Source organism: Nicotiana sylvestris, chromosome 12 (genome assembly GCF_000393655.2).
Source record: "Nicotiana sylvestris chromosome 12, ASM39365v2, whole genome shotgun sequence".
Classification (NCBI taxonomy): Eukaryota; Viridiplantae; Streptophyta; class Magnoliopsida; order Solanales; family Solanaceae; genus Nicotiana; species Nicotiana sylvestris.
In genome coordinates, this window is record NC_091068.1 from 18,802,213 (window position 1) to 18,824,199 (window position 21,987).

The 21,987-nt window shown below is 35.7% G+C and overlaps 1 protein-coding gene and 1 long non-coding RNA gene across 3 annotated transcripts; one reads left to right on the forward strand and one right to left on the reverse strand.

Annotated features, from left to right (window-relative positions):
* Nucleotides 1-14,924: 14,924 nt before the first annotated feature.
* LOC104249980 (uncharacterized) lies at nt 14,925-16,892 on the forward strand. The gene is made up of 3 exons (XR_011404541.1): nt 14,925-15,015; nt 15,099-15,161; nt 15,396-16,892. It is a non-coding gene; the product is annotated as an uncharacterized lncRNA (long non-coding RNA).
* LOC104249979 (glutamate receptor 2.7-like) lies at nt 16,359-20,957 on the reverse strand. Of its 2 annotated transcripts, none has more exons than XM_009806520.2 (6): nt 20,639-20,957; nt 19,576-20,352; nt 18,900-19,450; nt 18,187-18,499; nt 17,159-17,568; nt 16,359-16,871 (listed from the first exon to the last, which is right to left on the reverse strand). In XM_009806520.2, exons 1-6 carry the CDS (start codon nt 20,943-20,945, stop codon nt 16,359-16,361), a joined length of 2,871 nt encoding a protein of 956 aa, XP_009804822.1. In that variant the 5' UTR covers nt 20,946-20,957. The 2 variants fall into 2 exon arrangements, with proteins under 2 accessions (XP_009804822.1, XP_009804821.1); XM_009806519.2 differs by having other exon boundaries at nt 19,576-20,355.
* Between the last annotated feature and the right edge of the window lie 1,030 nt (nt 20,958-21,987).

Here is a 21,987-nt window from a genome sequence, read left to right on the forward strand (position 1 = left end):
GGTGTCTCGTCCCTTGACCTTTTCTGACTGCTTCTTTATGGAGAACTCATGGTGAATCTAAGAATAAGATAAAAAGGGTCAAGACTTACCTAAACTATAAGCAAATTCTGATCATTCTTTTTTTTAGGACTCGATCTATAATTATTATTTATTATTATTACAATATATATTTTTTGAAATTACCGAACACAAAAGTTGAGATGATAAAAGCAAAAAAAATGGCTATTATTACAAAGATGGCCCTTTGATACTTCCATAGAAAGCATAAAGGATGTCTCGGCAAAAACAGTCAAACACAGGAACAAAATAATAAATAAATTTAAAAAAAAAACTATTTTTACAAAATTGACTCTTTGCTACTCCGAGAGGGGTTCAAAAGCTGTCTCAACAAATATAACCAGATAAAACTAGATAAAAATGGCTACTTTTGCGAAAACAGCCTTTCGGTACTTCCAGAAAAGTTTAAAGTTGCTTCGACAAAGATGGCCAGATAGAAGGGCAAAATAGTAAAAGGTGAATAAATATGGATAAAGTAGTTATTTTTACAAAAAGACCCTTCAACACTTCCCAGGAAGATTTTAAGGCTGCCTTGGTAAAACAGCCGGAATATGAGTGCAAGACAGAAAAAAGGTGACCAAAATAGGCGCTCTTTTTTTCGAAAATTTTATGCACATGCAGAATTATACGCTCCCCTTTTTGAAAAGTGTGGGCTGAACCCGATGGAGGTTGCCTACGTATTGCACATCCGATGAGAATCAAACCCGCGTAGTTCGGTAAAACTGGGTACTTTTTCCTTCTTTTTTTTAATGAAAATTAATCTTTACAACTCACACCAGAGTACTAAATTTTTTTTAAAAACTAGGAGAATTATTCTTTTTTTAAAATAATTACACTAAATTTTTTTAAAGCCGATCGACAATGCAAGTAAGCCTTCCAAATGATGTATCAAGTAGCACATACGTGAACATGATGGTCTCAAAGAGGATATCTGTCTTATACGGATCCGGCCCCTATGTCGAGCTTCGCTAAGTCAAATGCACATGATGCACATAAAGAGAACTTACTAGGGATATCCGGCATGAGGTTTGTTCTTCTAGGTTTAAATCCTGGTGGAAAAGGTATCTAGACTGGCTTACTCGAGCGGATAACTCGAGCCGAGGAGGGTTAGTGTACTGGTAGCATTGCTTTCCGGCTTAACTGGTGGTGCTCCCTGCCTAAAATATATGTGACTAAAATCCTTCACCGGGTGACAAGCACCTCGGCTATCTCAAAGAAAGCGGGCTATGTCAAGCAAATGCCCAATTTTAATTTCAAGAAGACTTAGAGGGGGTGCGTGAGAAAATAATTTATATATACTTCAACAATATCAAAACGGTAAAAATCGAATGGGTAGCACATTGCACAAATAAATCACAATATATACAAAATTAATAAAGCCAAAAAAGTCAACATGTACAAGCTCAAATTTTGGTTGTCCCTAGTAGAGTCGCCAGAGCTGTCACACCCCTTTTTACCCCTACCCCCAAAAGATAATATGTGTATGTTATGGATTGTTGTGGGTTAAAGAGTTTTTCTAATTAAAGTGACAATTTTGAAATAGGGATTATTTTATTGTTCAGAGTCGCCACTTGGAATTAGTTTTTGGGTGTTCCAAGTCACCTTTTATTTGAATCCCTATTCAAAGGAAGATTTGAATCTTTTATATCAGTCCGCGAAAATAAAGTTCGGGTAAGGAATTCTGTTGACCGAGGAGAACGTGTAAGGCATTCCCCGAGTCCCGTGGTTCTAGCACGGTCGCTTTATTGACTTAAAACTTGGCTTAAATTAATTTTGGATAAACTATGCTTTATTGGATTTCTATGTTTTACCTATCCGTTTTTATTTCTTGATTATTGAAATTATTAAAAAAAAATAATTTGGATAATATTACGTTGTCATAACCACTCTACGCAAGCGAATGCGTGATCGAATAATAAAATTAATTAACTTATCATAATTGCACCTCGCAAGCGAATCCGAAATCATAGCAATCAATTATTTGTAGTACTTTTTTTAGAAATTACTACATTTGAGAAAATTAATTCTTGAAGATTATTAAAAGAAAGGCTAGCTATCGCTCCGCGCAAGCGAATCTGCGATTTTAGCCAAGGATTGATTAAATTAAAAATTAACTAAAACTAATGGATATGGCATGAGATTGTTGAATTAATTTATTGAATGTTAAGCATCACGCTACGCAAGTGATTCCGTAAGTTAAAGCGCACCTACTGATTACCTAGTGTTTAAATAAATTACTAAGGTGACTAAGGCGTTTGAGTTATTAAAATAAAATAAATTAAAATAATAAATAAAACCTAATTTTATTGAAATTATTTGGTAGACTAAAAAGGTTCAACCTTCATAAGAATAAATTTACGAGACTTAGCTAGATTATTATAACTTTTATTCGGAAAAAAACATTATCTATTTTTAGAGACTATATGTTATGAAATTAAAAGACTGATTGCTCAATTTTTATTTAAGAAAAATATTTACATATTCAAAATGAGTAGTGCGTGATTAATTGGATTTTTAAAGCATCTCAATTTGTGACACTTTGAAATTGAATGAACAGAACTTCTTAAAAATGAGATTGAAATAATCATAAATAGAAAGGAAACAAAGAAAGAAAAAAAATTCATTCCTTTAAACTAAATCCCTATATTAATGACGTGGCTATATATATATATATATATTAATGACGTGGCTATATATATATATCAAAGATCATACTTGCTAGCAGAATCGACTAATATTAGTCCTGAATTGAGGCAATAGAATGACTAATGACCATTAAACCTCTAACAAAATAAACATTTGAAATTAACATCCTTTAATTCTAAGATAAACTAACATTAAACAACTAAGAAAAACTCATATACTTTTATGATGTTCATCAGTAATTTGCATCCGAAAGAACACTTGCAGTATAAACTAGAGGTCAAATGATCTTAAACTAACAAAATATTATTCAAACATTTAAACTAGACTAGGAAGAGTGGAATATATTTTTCATTAACTTAATGCCTATAATACATGTTTAAACAAATACATGAAGTGAAGAAAAGAAATTACTTTTAGTTAATCTAGCTTATTACCATAAAACTTTTAGTACCTCTTGTAACGGCTAACATATTAGCAAGCATTAAACAAATTTTAGATAATATAAACTTAAATAATAGAGAAACTTACTAAGAAAAGAAAATTCTTGAGATGGAACAAGAGAAGAACTAGCTATGGAAAAATCTTCATTAGTACTTTAAACTCTATGATGATGATAGTTTTTATTCCCTTAATAATTATAAAGATCAAGGGAAATTTAATAAAACCAATCTCAAATAACTTCTCTTGGCTTTGATTCACAATTAGTAATATGAAGTAGAAAGAGCAAGAATAGATACGGACCTTTTGAAGCACAACTTTCTTTAATATTAGATATCCAGCAAATACAGAGGGCAACTAACAGCAGAAAACTAATTCGCAGAAGTAGAAAGAAAGCAACCGAGCAATAACGCACAGATAATTTCAGTTAAAACGAACCAGCAACAGCAGTAAAACTCCAGCAGTAAAATCAACACTAGAAGTGAACTCAAAAGTTAATCCAGAGAATCAGCCATGTGTTTTAGACCAAAAACAAACAAAGGAAACCAAGACTCTTGATGTTTTTTTCTTGCCTAAAACCTATTGTGTGCTGAAAACTTAGTAAAATACTCTCTGATTCTTTTCCCCTTTTTTTGTGTGTTCCAGATCCTCTTTAAGTGAGGAAAGATCTCTTCCTTTATAGGAAAGGAAAGGGATTGAATTATTTCATTGAATCTGTCCAAAGGACGAATTTTTCACCTAAAATCTGTCCCAACTATTCAAAGGACATATTTTGGGTCAAAAATCTATCCAAAAGACAATTTTTTTCACTAACTATGAACAGTGCTAGGAGCAGTGTACTCCAAACAGCCCTTTAAACAGTAAAAAGCAGCCAAACAAGTACCCTACACTCAAATATTCAGCTTTTATCATGATCGAAATTTAAGCTAACACACTCATACCTTCAAACTAACCAAATAATGGATTAATACAACAGAAACACGACATAAAAGGTAACCGAACTAACTATTCAACAAACTAGATTGAAACTAATTTGATTTGCACAAACTACCATGAAGCGATTGAGATAACAAACTATTGCATGAAACAGAAACTAAACTAGCATCGCTAACTATCACAGACGATTAATAACAACTGAACAAACGACTGACCAAAAAAATGATTCAACTTATCTTTCTTTTTTTAATTTTTCATGAAACTAACATGAAGACTTAACTATCGACCAACTAGGTCGAAGAACTTAAAATTCAAACTTAACAAATTCATACAAAATAGTCGACCGGCTAGGTCAAAGAACTAAAAGTTCAAGCTTAACAAATTCACTCAAAATAGTCGGCCGGCTAGGTCGAAGAACCAAAAATCAGAACTAAACAGACCATAACGAACTACTCGGCCGGTTAGGTCAAAGAACTGAAAGTTCAAGCTTAATAAATTCACTCAAAATAGTCAACCGGCTAGGTCGAAGAACCAAAAATCAGAACTAAACAGACAATAACGAACTACTCGACCGGTCAGGTCGAAGAACTAAAAAACGCATTTATAAAGTAATATGTAATTGAAAACTAATACTCAATTACGCATAAATAACATAAACTTTAATAGAAATTAAACCTTAGAACTAATATTAAATACAAAAGCAAAAAAATCAGCAAAGATAAAAATAAGAAAAGGAAATTGATGTTTTGCCATATGGAAGGATTCAATGCCAAATCGAGCAACGAGACGGATGCCGATGACCCCGAGTAGTGGCTGTCCGATCGTAGAACACTCGTTCCATTTTAGTAGACACTAAGCTCAATGAGCTCAATGTCATACTAAAATAAAACGGGTGTTCTTGGGTCGGAACTAGGCTAAAGAAAAGAGGAGCAGTGGTAGGGCGGAGGTGTGAGGCAGTGGTGGTCGTAGCCGGCAATGGCGACGGTGGATGGCGGCGTTGGACTTCTGTCGGAATTTTGGGATGGAAATTGACACGAAAATATACATCTCATACAGCTCTGTCCATTTATGTATATGTCATGGGGAGCTTCACGAATTTGGGCAAAAGGGTGGCGGCTTCTAAAATTCGTGGAGTTTGATGGGGTTTTGAAGGATTTGGTTTGAAGACATGGAAAGAGGAGGTTGAGGAGAGTGTATGATGATAATTTGGGGTTGTTTGGACCACCACCAGCGGCGGCTCACGGTGGTGGCAGTGGAAACCGGCGGCGGCTGTGGTAGAATGAGAGAAGAGAGAGGGAGCTAGGGTTTGGATAGTGAAGAATGTGGCAAAACTGCTAGGGAGGCCTTGCTGTCATTGGAAGGTATTCAAATGCAGCCTGGTTCTTTCAAGCAAGTGTTCACAAGTATCACACGGAAACATTGAAATTAAAGTGTATACAAAAAGAGATTGTTGCAGCCATTTAGAGTGCTCTAGTTTATACATGGAGAGCTAGAAATTAGAAGCTATTCAGAAGATTAAATGTACATAAAAAGCTGGTGGTGACTCAGATCAAGAAAGAACTAGTTGATAGACTAACTTACCATACGTGTACAAGAAGTTATGTAGACGTAGAGGACTCATGCAAAGATTACAAATATAATTAGCTGCTCTCTTTGATTCTGAAGGCCTAAGATTAGGTGCTCTTTAGTTTGTAAATTTTTCTTTGGTTATCAATGATAATGTTTACAATGTTACCAAAAAAAAACTAAGAGATTTACCCCAAGAAATATTTGATAAATAAGATCATCATAACTTTCAGTAATCTTTCCGGGAGCTACAAATAGAACATATTCATAAGGAACATAATATGGTAATGCTGTAATTATTGCATCAAAAACATCAATGCAGTATCCAGTAACTGTTGTGTTAGTAGTAAAATCTCCTGTAACTTTCACAAATTGACTGAAACCATCCTTCACTAGAAATCCAATTTTCAGGTTCTTTACATTTGTTAGAATCACCCAACCTTTAGGAACAAAAAAGGTGTCACCAGGCCATATAATAGACAAATATACATTGTTTTTGCTTCTTAATTTAGTTCTTTAGTAATCCCATTTTTTCTTGTCCAAAAAGTACCGAGCTACGGCCAGTTGGGTAGCATGTTTTTACTATCGAGCTACGGCCAGTTGGACAGTTAAACATATGCTACCAAACTGTGGCCGGTCAGGCAGATATGTATTTACCACTGCACTACGGCCGATCGGGTAGTTACCACTGATTAGTTGAGCAGTCATGTTATGATATGGATAATAGTCCCAAAGAGAGGCATTAGATATATAAGTATAATTAGTATGCATATTATGGCCCTTAGTTGCACTTCAGAGGTTCATGTTGATTCTTATATCTCTTTCATTGATGTTGGCTTATTGTTATGTTTCATCTCTGTCTTACATACTTGGTACACTATTCGTACTGGCATCCTTTTTGTTATGGATGTTACATTCATGACTACACGTGTAGGTAATAAGTCTGACGAGCCCTCATAGTAGACAAGGTTAGCATTCAACGAAGGATCGGTAAGACTCCACTTCATTTGGAGTGCAGCCGAGTCTATAAGTCATTGTGTCAGAATTTTGCTACAAACTTATGAGTAGACTGGGGCCCAGTCCCAACCATCTTTCGATGCCAAATACTCTTTGATGCTTTGTAGACACAGGTTTATTATGTATAGTATGTCAGAGGCCTTGAAAGCCTGTGTGTATTCATTCTTTGAGTACGATGATTTGCTAATACAATGTTTGCCTACTTACAGTTATACATTACGAGTTGTGGCCATGTTGGCCCATGATAGTTACAGAAAGAATGAGTTCAGCCAAGTCGAACGATTATGAGTTGCATAGTGGTTCTCTGGAATACGACACCGGGTGCCAGCCACGCCTCCCCAGGTTGGGGCGTGACAAAGGTTCTTTGAAGTTGCGAAAATCGAAGGAGACACAATTCAATCCCTCGTCTTGTGTCTAAGTGAGCTCTAAGTTAACAATGTGACTCAAAAGGGTTGTATGGTTTAGAGACAATTTATGCAGAATTTTAATGCAAGAATTGGAGAATGTAAGGATTATTTATTATTGAATAATTAGTTGATTTATTACATATTAGTCGTATACAATGTATAATTTAAATATTTGTTTTAAAAATAAAAAAAATTCTTACAATTATGAGGATTAGTTTGGTTATTTAGTATTTTCAATTCATGTATTACTAATACCCGTATTCTTATTCCATATTCTATTCCGAATATACGGATTCTCCCATAATTTATGCAGCTATTGTTTATGGGAAAACAAAAGGCAGTAAACCAAAACTATATTAATTGATGTTGATTTCTATGTGGAGATTAATAAAGTTAATGGGAAACAATCCTATTGAAGTTACATGATTCAACATAATACCTTATCAAAGTCATTCAATATTCTCCTCTATCAAATTGCTCTAATAATATTATTTGATTTGACCTTTTGCACAATGGAAGTAAAAATGAACTTAATACTGCATTAAAGGCTTGCTAATCTAAAAATGAACATAATCCCTTTCACATCAATATACAAATCAAAGATGGTAATTGAAGATAGAAAAGAGAAAACATCAATGACGTGCACATAGATCAACAGCGGACTCAGCCTGGAAAATGAGAAATCTGCTCTGTATGGCTAGAAATACTTGGACTTGGCGGTCCCTTTGTTCTGGGAGAAGGAAGCGTTGACAAATTAGCATGTGGACTTTGTGGACAATCAATATGTCCTGAAACTACCACGACATCTCTCAGTCCGAGCACACTATTCAGATATTGAAGGATATGCTTCGCGTTTGTGTTATGAATTTTGGGAGTTCTTGGGATCAGTTCTTGCCGCTTGCAGAGTTTGCCTACAACAACAGCTACCAATTGAGTATTCAGATAGCTCCCCATGAGGCATTATATGGGAGGTGGTGTCGTTCGCCAGTTGGTTGGTTTGAGCCGAGAGAGGCTCGGTTGTTGGGTACCGATTTGGTTCAGGATGTCTTGGAAAAGGTCAAGATGATTCAGGATGGATTTTGCACAGCTCAGTCTAGGCAAAAAAGTTATGCCGATCGTAGAGTTCCTGATGTTACATTCATGGTTGGAGAGAGGGTTTTTCTTCGGGTTTCACCCATGAAGGGTGTGATGAGGTTCGTAAAGAAGTGAAAGTTGAGCCTAGGTATATCAGACTTTTTGAGATTCTTGAGAGAGTGGGTGAGGTGGCCTACAAGCTTGCATTTCCACCTAGCTTGTCAGCAGTTCATCCAGTGTTCCATGTGTCCATGCTCCATAAGTATCACGGTGATCCGTTCCATGTGTTAGATTCAACTCAGTCCAATTGGACAAGGATTTGACTTATGAGGACGAGTAGGTGGCCATTCTAGCCCGGCAGTCCGAAAGTTGAGGTCTAAGAGTTATCCTTCAATTTGAGTGAGTGGAGAAGTTAGCCGATCGAGGCAGGTACGTGGGAGTCCAAGTTTGATATGGGAAGTAGATACCCACACCTTTTCACCACTCCAGATACTTTTCTATGTCCCTTCGAGGATGAACGTTTGTTTAGAGGCGAAAAATGTAATAACCTGATAGGTCATTTTGAGATTTAGTCTCTATCTTCATATTTCGAGACCTTGATTAGCTCCGTTTAGCATTTTTTAATTTGCGTGCGTAGTCCGTGTCTTATTCCGGAAAGCTTTTATTTGAAAAATTGAAGAAAATGTGAATTTTTTGACTTTAAAATGGTTTGAGTTGACTACGGTCAATATTTTTGTATAACGAACCTGGATCGATATTTTGGCAATCCGGGTCGGTCCGCATCATGATTCAGGACTTGGGCCCGGAATTAAATTCACAAGTCCCTAGTTTGTTTTGACTCATTTTGCCGAAAATCTAGCATTTTGAAAGCTTGAGAATCTACTAAGTTTGACCGTACGTTGACTTCTTCACTAACAGGTTCGGATTTTAATGTTGAAACTTGGAATAGTTCTGTATTGCTATTTGAAACTTGTTTGCAAAATTTGGTTCAATTCAAAATTGATTCGACATGATTTGTACGCTTAAATGTGATTCTAGTGTCCTTGAGTTCCACTTTGAAATTTCATTCGTTTTGAGGATTGGTTCGTAGATTTAGATATTATTTTGATGAGTTAATTGCACGAGCAAGTTCTTATGATGTTATTATACTTGTGTGCATGTTTAGTTTGGAGCCTGAGGGGCTTGGGTGAGTTTCAGGCATATTTCAGATGAGTATTTGCTAATGAAAAGTCTGTTGGTGCAATACCAGTTCTGATGCTCTGTTGCAGATTTCGCAATTGCGAGGTCTGACTCGCAATTATGAGCCTCACTTTTGCAAAGAATTATTCGCATTTGTGAGTATGGGCTGGGCTGGGTGAAACTCGCATTTGCGAGAATTTGTTTGCATTTGCGAACTGTGGGCATTCGCTTTTGCAAAGGGTGGTCGCAATTGCGATCATTGACCACTGAAGTCTGCTTCACATTTGCGAAGTTTCTGGTTACATTTGCAATGGTGGTAAGTTCGCATTTGCAATCTAAATGTGTTTGCAACTTCTGCTCTTCTGTGTCAGGGTTCGCATTTGCGACCCTTATCTCGTATTTGCGAACAAGACTTCGCAATTGCGACGTCTGCAGCTTGGTAAAAGAGGGGAGAAATGGGACTTAGCTCATTTCTCACAATTTTTCAACCCTGAATACTCTAGAGGCAATTTTTCAAGAGTCTTTTCTTCCCAAATTCATTGGTAAATGACTTTAATCTATTTCTTATCAATTACCCATTATATTTCATGAGATTTGCCAATCAAATTTAAGATTTTTATGTTAGAAATTAGGGATTTGGGGAAGAATTGAAATTTTTTGTAAAATTGAGATTTAGACCTCGAATTGGGGTCATATTTTAAGACAAATAACATAACCATGCTCGGGGATAAATGAGTAATCGTGTTTTGGTCCGAATCTCGATTTTGACCAAGCGGGCCCGGGGTTGACTTTTGTTGACTTTTTAAAAAATGACCAAAATTGAACCTCTTTCTTTTGTAGGTAGTTTTTAAAGCTTATTTTGAATCATTGGTCAATAATTTGCTAGATTTGATTGGTTTGGAGGCGTGTTCAAAAGGCAAGGTCATGATTGATTGATTGCTTGAGTTGCAGAGTGAGGTAAGTATTGGGTCTAACCTTGATTTGAGGGAATTAGGAACTCTTGATCTACATGTTACGTGATTACGTGAGAAACAGCGTATATGCAGTGTGACGAGTGTATATGCGCCATTATGTTACTTGCTTCCTTGTTTTGGTTTGTTACTTCATAATATATCTTGTTTCATGTCTTACTTGCTACATTCTTATTTGACTTCCATGCCATAATCGTTACTTGTCATTTAGTTATCTTGGTATTACATTGTCCATCCCTTCCATGATTTCGTGTTTATTTGCTATTTGTCTCCATTTGCTTTACTTGCACATTTAAATTGTCATATATCTTACTTATCTTATAGTTTTTGTGAAATTGGTTGGCTTCTATAACACATTTTTACTTGTATGAGTTGTTGATTGGTAGATATCGATGAGTTGATAATGTTAAAAGACATTTGAGATTCTTTGATTATTATATGATTCTTCATTGCCTCGTACATTTACGCTCTTGATGTAGAAATTCTTGTGAATTTTGATTGTTGAATTGCTATTATTGATTGAAATTGTTAGGGTAGCGGGTTGCACGCTGCAACGGAAATTGAAAGGTAATGAATTAAAATGGTGGAATAATGACAGATTATTATACTGGCAGATAATGATATAGTGCGATCGGGTTGCGTGCCACAACAGATTGTACAAGTTGTATTTGTTTGTGACTGTTGGATTTGCCTCGGTATTTGAGATGAGTTTACAAAACTTGTTATTCTGGACTCTCTGGTAGTCGGATTTTGAGTTCGTTGTTATAAGTTAACTGCTTTATTTTCATTCATGTCATTTTTGTTATTATGTTTACTGCACACAGGTTATTGTAAGTGACCCGCCTTAGCCTCGTCACTACTTTGTCGAGGTTAGGCTCGGAATTTACAGAGTACATAAGGTCAGTTGTACTCATACTACACTCTGCACTTCTTGTGCAGATACCGGAGTTGGTCCTAGCAGCACTAAGTGAGATTTTCTCGGATCTAGCTATTAGTGGAGACTTGAGGTATAGCTGTACAACGTTCACAACCCTGAAATTCCCTACTATATCATCTTAGCTATTTATTTTGATTTAGACAGTTATGTTATTTTATTCAGACCCATTATTTATAGTACTCTAGATCCTCATGTATTCGTGACACCAAATCTGGATTGTATTTGGATTTTGTCGTTTATTAGCTTTATCTATAGGTGTTAAACGGGCTGGGTTGGACCGGTTCCGGCCCGGCCTAGACCGGTAGAACCCGGAACCAGCCCGGTAATAGGGGGCTGGGCTGGGTAGGGGGTTTGGGAGGGGGGTTGGCTCGTTTTAGTTGGCCCAAACGGGTAACCGGAACTGGTTGAACCCAGTAGAGTGAATAGTACCTCTTACCGGGTTAACCGTCCCGGTTCAAACGGCTATTTTTTTAAAAAAAATTTCGAACTGGTGGGCCCCACAGACCGTTGGCATTGGTCAGACCATGTTTTGGTCCGTTGGCCAACGGAAATATTGCACAAATAGCCTCTCTTTTTTTTATAATTTTTAACCTTTTTTCAATCTACAAAACTAACCTTCTCTAAAACTATAAATACCCCCCCCCCTCTTCTTCATTTCTTCACTCAATACTCATTTCTCAATCTCAATTTCTCTAATTCTCTCATTCTCCAATTTGCAAGACTTCAAGTCTTCAATCTAATTTTATTTGGCTCTCTTTTCTTGAATTTAATTATCGTGGTTTGTCATTCGGAATTTGAAGTTTGAACTTTGAACAATTGAAGTTCAAAATTGAAATACTTGCTTGACATTTGTTCGTGGTAACATCGGAATTGCCTAATCAAGTGCTCAATTTATTGTCGAATTCGGTGCACTCCCTCCAACTCTTTCTCTTATTTACTATTTTAATTGCATATTTAATTTTAGCTCATACTTTAATTTTTACAATATGTTTAATGCTGCTAAAAGAACGTGTAAAAGAGTTACTGGTAGGGGAAATAAAAAAAGAGGTAGTCCTTCAGCATCTGGTAGTAATAGTAATAACCCATTATCATTTACACATGTTTCCGAACCATCGCCTAATGATAATTTAGATATAAATTATGAACAATTACAAGAAGATTTTGGAATAGAAGATAATGAAATAAGAATGGAAGATGAGATACCAGCTACACCTACTAGTGTTGGAGTTGGTAGTGTTGGGGTTGCTACAAGGGGTGGTGGTCGTGGCACTAGAAGTAGACCATATGTGGCTCCGACTACTAATCGTAGAAAAAGAATTAAGGTTTGGAATTTTTTTGAAATAATAGAAGGTACTAATAGAGTTAAATGCAAACTTTGTAAAGGTGATTTTAAACATTTGACTAGAGGAAATTTAGGGGGGACTGAGACGCTTAGTAAACATATGAAAACTGAGCATCCCATAGAATGGGGCGCTAATGGTGATGAAAATCAAACAACTCTTAACCCTACTATTGGAGGTCTAGTGAAATATGATAAAATGAAGGATCGTGAGGAGTTAGCAAAAATGATTGTTTTGGGTTGTCTACCTTTTTCTTTTGCTTCTTCATCATATCTTATTATGTATATTCAAAGGATTTACAGTCCTTTATTTAAAGGTGTCCCTAGAAGTACTTGTAGAGCTGATATCTTTAGACTTCATGGACAATATCAAACATACATACATTATTTGTTTAGCCACCTTCCTTGTAGAGTTTGTCTAACTTCTGATATTGGCCATGCTGTTAATGGAAATGATTATTTGACAATTACATGTCATTGATGATACTACTTGTATGCAAAAACGTATTATCGCTTTTAGATATGATGAAGATCAGAGTCATACTGTTGTGTTTATAAGTAGTACTATTTGTGAAGTTGTTGAATTTTATAATCTCAAGCAAAAAGTATTGTGTATGTCTTTTGCTTCTAACAATAATGCCTCAATTTCAATATTAAAACTGCATTTGCAACCACCTCTTGATGAAATTTTTCATGTTAGGTGTGCATGTCATGTTTATAATTTAATTGTTAAAAGTGGCCTTGATTTATTTTCAACTGAGATTACTCATGTTAGAAGAGCAGTTGGTGTTATTCAAGGAAATAATAGACAATCTAGAATAAAGAAATTTAAGAATAAGTGTGTCCAGTATAACCTTAAACCCAGATTCATGCCAAACGAAATTGTTACTAGATGGAATTATACATATATATTTTTAAAATGTTGCCACAAATATAGATTCTCAATAACTGAAGTTGCTAATGTGCATTGTACTGATCCAAACCGTATGTTAACAACTACTACTTGGGAGGTCATTAATGATGTTGTTAAATTTTTACATAAATTTTATACAGCTATTGTTGAGTTTTCTGGAGCATATTACCCTATTGTTACTATGGCTTTAGTACATATAGCTGAAATTTCTTTTCTACTCTTTGAATTTAAGAAGAAAGAAAAATATAGGGATGTTGTTGAAAAAATGCAAGCAAAATTCAAAAATTATTTCTTTACAATTCCTCCGATTTACTTAATTGGTGTTGTTTTAAATCCTTCTATTAAGATGTCTGATTGTCACCAATTAATGAATGCTTTATATACTTATATGGAGATTGGACCAACCGAAACCCCAGATTTATATACTTGTATGAACAAGCTAAATGAATATTTACAACAATTATACAATTATTATGCAAATGTAATTGATGATGCTGCTCTTAATGTAAGCAATGTTAATCCCACTATGCATTGTACCACTTCTGCTAATGTGGATGATGAAGAAGGCCTTGATAGTTTTAATATTTTTTTTACATTTTCTAACACTCAAATCAGTAGCAGGAATATTGATGAACTTCAATTCTACTTGCAGAAGCAAAAAGAGCCTCGCACAAAGGAATTTTCACCGTTGGGATGGTGGCATGAGAATGGAAAGCAATTTCCTGTTCTTTTCGCTATGGCTCGGGACGTGCTGAATGTGCCAATTTCAACTGTTGCATCAGAGAGTGCATTTAGCCAAGCAAGACAACAACTTGGAGACATCCGTCACTCATTGGGAAGCTATGCTTTGGAGGTTTTAGTATGTTTCAGAGATTGGATTAGATCGGAACGAAGAAATCAAGGGCGTGAAGATGTTGATAGCCTAGAAGACGAGGAACTTGGAGATATATTAACACATGGTAACCCATCCGAATTTAACACTCCAGAAGAAGGTCACTCAGTTCATATTGATTATGAAGAACTTACTAAGGCAATGCAAAACCTTTGAATTTACTCTTTTTTGGTTAATTTACTTATTAAATGTAAACCTTTCAATTTGTAAGTTTAAATTTTGAAATAAATGTAGCACTTGAAATTTATAAGTGCAATTTTTTTCCATCTTACTTGTATTCTTTATATTAATATAACTTACAATAGTTATACAAAATATATAAAAAAAAAAAAAAATACACTAAACCCGGCCCGGCCCCCTCAACCCGTGACCCGTACGGTTCAATTTTTACCCGGATGAACCCGAACCCGTTAAGAACCAACCCGGAACCGGCCCGGACCGTAACCCGTACGGGTCCAAAAAATAGCGGCCCGGCCCACCCGTTTAACACCTATAGCTTTATCACCTTATTTCAGACTATTCAGTTTTATTGTTCTCATTTAATTCGGAAATGTTAAAAATGGTTAATAGATTGTGAATTTCGGATCGTGACAGCTTTCCTCCCCATAGCGGTCCTAACTATGGGTTCTATCACTCCATCAAGGTGAATTTTTGTGGATATATTTTTTTAGTTGATTACACTTCCAAATCACTAGTAATAACATTATCTTGTTTTGAACTCCATAGAGTATCTTCAAAAACCTCCGGAACATCTTCAAAGTGAGATTTCAGGGTTTTGGACTTCTTGAGGTAATTACACCTACTCTTGTTCATTTATGATGATTATTTATGATAGTAAATGATTTTGATAAAGTTGGTTTGTGGTTGGAGTGACCATAAATAAAGAAACCTAAATTAAAGTGGCTATTAATCATGGTGCTTGGTAGAGAATAAAAGGAGATGACGAATAGTGTTTGTGTGTTGAAAAATTTAGAAACCTTATGATTCTAATCACATGATTAACCCTTAAAACTTATGAAATAGGACGGGTGGAATTGATATACAGCAACTGCTTTGAAATGGAGAATTGGGATTGGCTACTTGAACAGTTGAACTCAACAAAAGTTAACAACGGAGGTTTATTATTTAATTAATTAAGTTACGTTAATGTAGATTGAGGAATGAGGATATTGTGGCGTTGGAAAGAATTGGAGCTTACTTTAGCTAAAGGAATACTCAACTCATGTTGGGACGTATTCTTGGGTGTGTGTCACCTAGATCATTAGAGTATTATGGCAATCGTCGCCTGCAATTAGCTTCTTCTTGTGTGTGCGTCTCCGAGTTCGTAAGAGTAAGCAAATCGAGCATGTACCATCACTTCGTCATCACCATACTCGTTATGACAAATCAACTTTCATTACTAGAAAATGAAAGTTTATTTGTTAGCAAACGAAACCAATGAAAGTTGATTTTACTAGAAAATTGTGCAAAATCAATGCTAACATAAATTGGACCTTAAGTTCCCAAAAAAGTGAATACAATATGCATTACTGCAAGAACCATAATGGAGTTATCTCTGAAGATCCAAAAGAAAATATTCCAGGTTGTTTTCTGTAGATTCAGTTGTCTTTGTTTCTGCTATTTTCTTTTTCACACCCCCTGTCCCAATTTATGTGGCACAAAAAGTCTTTGACTATGAGTAGGCGGTGGAACTAACATGTGCACAAAAATTAAAGGACGAAAGAACAATTGTCTTTGCATTTTAATGTGATAGTCCAACTATCTAGTTAGCACAATTCACCTATACATAATCACCATTTGTAGCTCATTTAATATCTGTTATCCCATAACTTGCTCACTGGAATAGAGTGAATCCTGCATGAAACATCCCAAAATCGAAGAGTGTAGATATCACTACATCTTCCCACATTCTGCTATTAGTTTCCTAGAGCACTTCTCTGCAATTCTGAGAAAAGGAGATTCTTTATTGCTATTTTTAATTTGAGCTTAAGTTGGAGGGGCTTCATGCAAAGGTGGATTCCCTCCTTCCTCTCCTGGAAGGGGAAAAATCTGCTCTGGATTTGGCGGTTCATTCATTTGTGGAGGAGGAAGGTTATCACGTGGACTTTGTGGACAATCCATATGTCCTGAAACTGCATCTCTCAGTTCAATATTGTTCTTGAATGTATGGCTACTATAGTCTTTTCTGTCAAAATTTCTAGCCAAGATTCTGATTCTTCCTCGGAACGAAGGATCAGATCGTCTTATGATGTGCCAATGATCACGCATGAACGTTGTTAGAAAGATGAGGAGAGCGAAAATTGCAGCAATTCCAGCTATGACAAAGAGTCCCCAGAAGCTGTCAAGGCCAAGACTATTGGAGTGAAGTGACGTGCTAGAATCTGAACAAATTGGTTGTCCAAACCATGCTTTCTCTATTTGTACCAACTTTTCACCTTCTGTTACACTCAAGACTGCTTTTGAAACATCATGTAATAGAGGAGATCCTATTGGGAATGCCTGTATGAAAATCATATTTCATAATATTAGGGACCGGAAGTAGAGCCTTGTCGTATCTGGTAAAATTGCTGTCATGTGACCAGGAGGTCACAGGTTTCGAGCCGTGGAAACAGCCTCTTGCAAAAATGCAAGGTAAGGCTGCGTACGATAGACCTTTGTGATCCGACCCTTCCACGGATCCCGCGCATAGCGAGAGCTTAGCGCACCGGGCTGCCCTTTTTATGATATTAAGGACCGGATGAAAATCAAAAGAAAATGATTGTCAAGACAAAAAAGGAGGTACTTACAAAGCCAAAGCCATCGCTCTTATACATAGGTCCAACCATGGTATATTTCGAGCAATAAGGAGTTGCTTGCAAAAGCTTCATATAAGGAATCTCATCAAAAGCAGCAGCAATACCACCCTTTGCACTTCCTTTAGAAAGTAAATCAATACATTCCTCTGAAGTGTTATATTGTTTTAGCCTGTCCTCATCAAAGTTGTTCTTTATTAGAAGTTCTTTAACAAAAGAACCCTGTTGGTATCCCACATACTCCTTGTTCTTCTGAAGTTCTTTTATATCCGTAACAGTTGGCTGGAGGTTTTCAACTGTTAATGTTGATGTAAGACTTGCTGTGTAACTTGAAGTCAATATAAGTACTACTAGGAACCAGATGATCAACACAAACCTAGCCAAATTGCTTACTATCTTCTCCTCTGCAGTATCAAGAATCAAACAAAAGAAAATTCAGAATAGAAGTTTGAATTATATATAGTGATTACATATTCCCTAGTTTCCCATATACTCCCTCTATCTCACTTTAAAAGACGGTGTTTGACTGAGCATGAAGTTTATGAAAGAAAAAGACTTCTGGCACCTATCAAAAGCGCCCTTAGAGCTTGTGATCTTAAACACATCATGACATTTCTACGGATATATGAGCATGTCATTAAAGGTAAATGGGAATTTTAAAATTCTACAAATGTACTATACTTTCCGGCAGTGGCGGAGGCAGGATTCTCGCTAAGGGGGTTCAAAAAAGAAAAAAGTTAAAATAAACTCTAGTGGAAATTGAATCAATGACGTTACAAAAATTTTGAACTCTCTTGACCATAAGCTATGCTTTTGGACTGTTGGGTTGTATCAAGGGGATTCAAAACATAATATATAGAGGTAAAAAATAGATTTTGCCTTATATATACAGTGTAATTTTTTAGCGACTGGGATTCGGGTAAATCCCCTTTCGCCCCCCTAAATCCGCCCCTGCTTTTCGGGACAGACTAAAAAGGAAAGAGTATCGTATAAAATGAAATTGAGGAGGAAAAAGTAAGTACTCTGTGCAAAGACCATAGATGCAAAGGAGAACCAAAAGATCATGCCAACTTGGTGAGAAGGAGGTCCTCTGAATTCTTCATTAACTCTATGTTCAAGTACCCAAATGACAAAACCAATGAAAACAAAAAAACAGAAGCTTGTTAGCCACAGCTCCCATGTCAATGGCTTCAAGAATACCCATGCTTTATTTCTGTTGTTGTCTTTGATTGGCACCATCATTGTCACTCCAGATTCTGTGTATGGTAATGTGAAATCAACATATTGCAACCTATTTGATCTAATGGTAGCGTCCCCAACAACAGCATCAAAGTTCTGTTCATTTGTTAACGTTAGAATCAAATAAAAGTACACACACATATATATGTATGCAAGAAATGTATTTCACTTATTCTAGAAACAAGACATTTTTCCAACGGACGATCACTCCATCGGTATTTTTAATGGACTTTGTAAATTAAACTCGAAGGGGAGCCTTGGTGTAACTCGTAAAGTTACTGTCATGTGACCGGAGGTCACAGGTTCAAACCGTGGAAATAGCCTCTTGCAGAAATGCAGGGTAAGATTGCATACAATAGACCCTTGGGGTCCGACCCTTCCCCAGATCCTACGCATTGTGGGAGCTTATGCATCGGGCTGCCTTTGTAAATTAAACTCGACGAGTAATGGGTCTTGTCTTTGTCGAAAATATAGGGAAAAAGATTAAGAGATTTACCCCAAGAAATACTTGACGAACAAGATCATCGTAACTTTCTGTAGTCTTTGCACCAGGAGGTGCATAGGGAACAAATTCATAAGGAACAGAATAATTTAATTCTGACATCACTGCATCAAAAACATCAATGCAGTAACCAGTTACTGTTGTTGTGTTAGTAGTAAAATCTCTTGTAACTTTCACAAATTCACTGAAACCATCCTTCACTGGAACTCCAATCTTCAATTTCTTCCCATTTGTTGGAATTACCCAACCTTTAGGAACAGATGTAGTGTCACCAGGCCATATAATAGACCCAAAATTCTCCTTAGAAATGGAATATCCACTTCTCAAATTCAGTTTTTTAACAATCCCATTTTCCCTTATCCAAAAACCAATTCCTTTTGCACCATTACCAATCACATTTATAATTTGATAAGCTGGTGACTGTAATTGCCCATCAACGAGTTGAAAATCTCCGCTAAGTCCTTTGAAAGTAGTGTTTAGTATAGCTTGAAGAAGCTTCGGACCATCTTTGGAAACTCCAATAGTTTCAAGATCTGTTGCATTTCCTGAAAATTTTATAGAGGTTCAAAATCAAATCATTTTTTAATAACCCCAAACACTCCCATGTTCAAAAGAGCTAGATTATGACTCGTTTATTTATTTTACCATTCAAGTTTGACTCAAACCGTACCTGAAATGTTTAGCTTTTCAAAAGGTGCTCCAGTGATTCTTGATTTCTCCACTGCCATGGCTAGTGCAGTAGCTGAATCATAAGCCCATAGTCCAAACACGTTCAGTTCTGCATTAAGAATTGTTGGATTTTCTTGTTGAAACTTCAGTTTCCATCTAGTAGTGAAATTCTCAAGCCTTTTATTTCTCGGGACATGGGGTTTCACTCCAATAACTCCATGCATGGATTCAATAGCTGAAGAATCCATAGAAGTAAGTTCACCTGTCATAGCATCTGTAATAATCCAAACATACTCTTCACTCATCATTCCAAGTTCATTGGCCTTAGTAAATATTTTGGCACCAAGTGAAGTTGTCATATGCACAACAAAAACCCGAGTTTGCATACTCATTAACTTGTAAAGTTCGGATGTTATCTGATCATCAGTGGCGAATTCAGGAATAACACTTCGATAAGGGGTACGTGCATTGATTTTTTCCAATGCATCCGCCAAGAATGGTATAATTCCTTCTCCAAATTGATTGTCAATGTATATAGGGACAACTTCTCTCCATCCAAAAGATTGGATAATGGAACTAATAGTTTGAACTTGAGAGGAATCACTTAGAGTGGCACGAATGAAATATGGACTACGAAATGATGAGAGGGAAGGACTTGTAGCAGAAAATGAGATGATGGGAACTTGAGATTTCTCTCCTAAACCAATTATGAAATCAGCTTGCATTGATGATGTTGGTCCTATTATGGCTTCCACTTCAACATTCTTCAATAGGTCAACTGCTGCATTTACAAAGAATGCAAGAATCAATGAAAGTATGTGATAGCAACAACGTCTCTCTGAATTCACATAATTACATGCACTAATTAGTTAACATAATTCTATGCACTAATAGTACACAAAGTATTTACACAATCAGATTAATTAGTTAATCTATAACAACATGTAATTCTTCTTATCAAGTCTGATATGGTGACCGGGAAAATAGAGTATACTTAACCTACTCTAAACGACAAATTAGAGAAATTATTATTATATATATATATATATATACACGAAACTTACCTGCTGCAGCAGCAGCAACAACGTTACTCTTCGAGTCACGGGTATGGAGAACCAGTCTGGTCTTATAATCAGAGCCATGATTAGAGCTATAAAAATCGGATAAAGCCATAGAAATACAGCTCAAGCCCATTTTTCCGGTCCAATTATCCATATCTAACACAACTCCCACATTTATGGGAACTGTTTTTCTTTTCTGTGCCATGGCCATTTCCGTGCAGAAAAATAACCCTAAACATAGGAAAAAGAAAGAGAAAGAGGAAATGAGAGAAGAGATTGAGGAAAAGACTTCGCTTGTTTTCTTTCTCATCTTGACAAAATGTGCGTTTGATTCTGATTATTTGGACAGTTTGTGTTATATATATACATACTAGAGAGAGAGATTTGACTACTATTCCTTTCATTTTAATAATAAGTTTACCTATAGCTACAAACTATAGGAATAATATAATTCTTGGGGTTATCTTAAATCAGTGTTGGTACGTAGACAGAAATTTAAATTCTTTTGATGCTTATGTAGCTTTCAGATGTATAGTATACTTCCTTCATTTTAATTTATATGATGCATTTTAACTGAACACAAAGTTTGAGAGAGAAAAACTTCTTTTAACAAATACTATTACAAGTTTACTTGGTCAAAGCCAAAACATTGATGCAGAATTCGAAGAAAGTGACCGAGGAGAAGAAAACTGGACTATATATTGAATAAAAACGTAATACAAATTAAAGTGACTGAAATTTTATGAAGTCAACTGTGAATGGGTTGAACAAATGTAGATATAATGCTAAGTTAAAGCCAGGAATTTGAATAATCAACTATTATTGTTGAGTCGAATTGTATTCATTGACTATCACAATCTCCAAATGATTTGTAAGGGACAACATCATAGAAAAGGACTTGCAAATTAAGTGAATACATTTTTCAGTTTTGGATTAATTTACCTAATATTTTTGGGAACTTTACACAAATAGCATGTTAGATTCACTACTTACATTTTTTTATCGGTATAAATAAATTAAAAAAACAAGCATAGCAACCTCTCAAATTGAAAAAAAAAAAAAATGAAACCATAATTCTTTCTTAAAATATTTTAAAATATATAGGTCGCATGTCAACCAAAATAAAGTAGCAAACATGATTGCTCAACTTGTTCAGTTTTGAAGAGAATTTGTCTTTGACTTTTATTACATTTCGTTTACAAAATCCTGAGTTCACTTTCTATAAACTCAGGTAGGGATACACATGCTTCGGTTGGTTCAGATTTTTGAATTATCCAACCAAATCAATGGTATCAGGTTTTTAAATCTATATACCAAACCAAATCAATAAAGTTGGGTTTTTCAATCTCGGA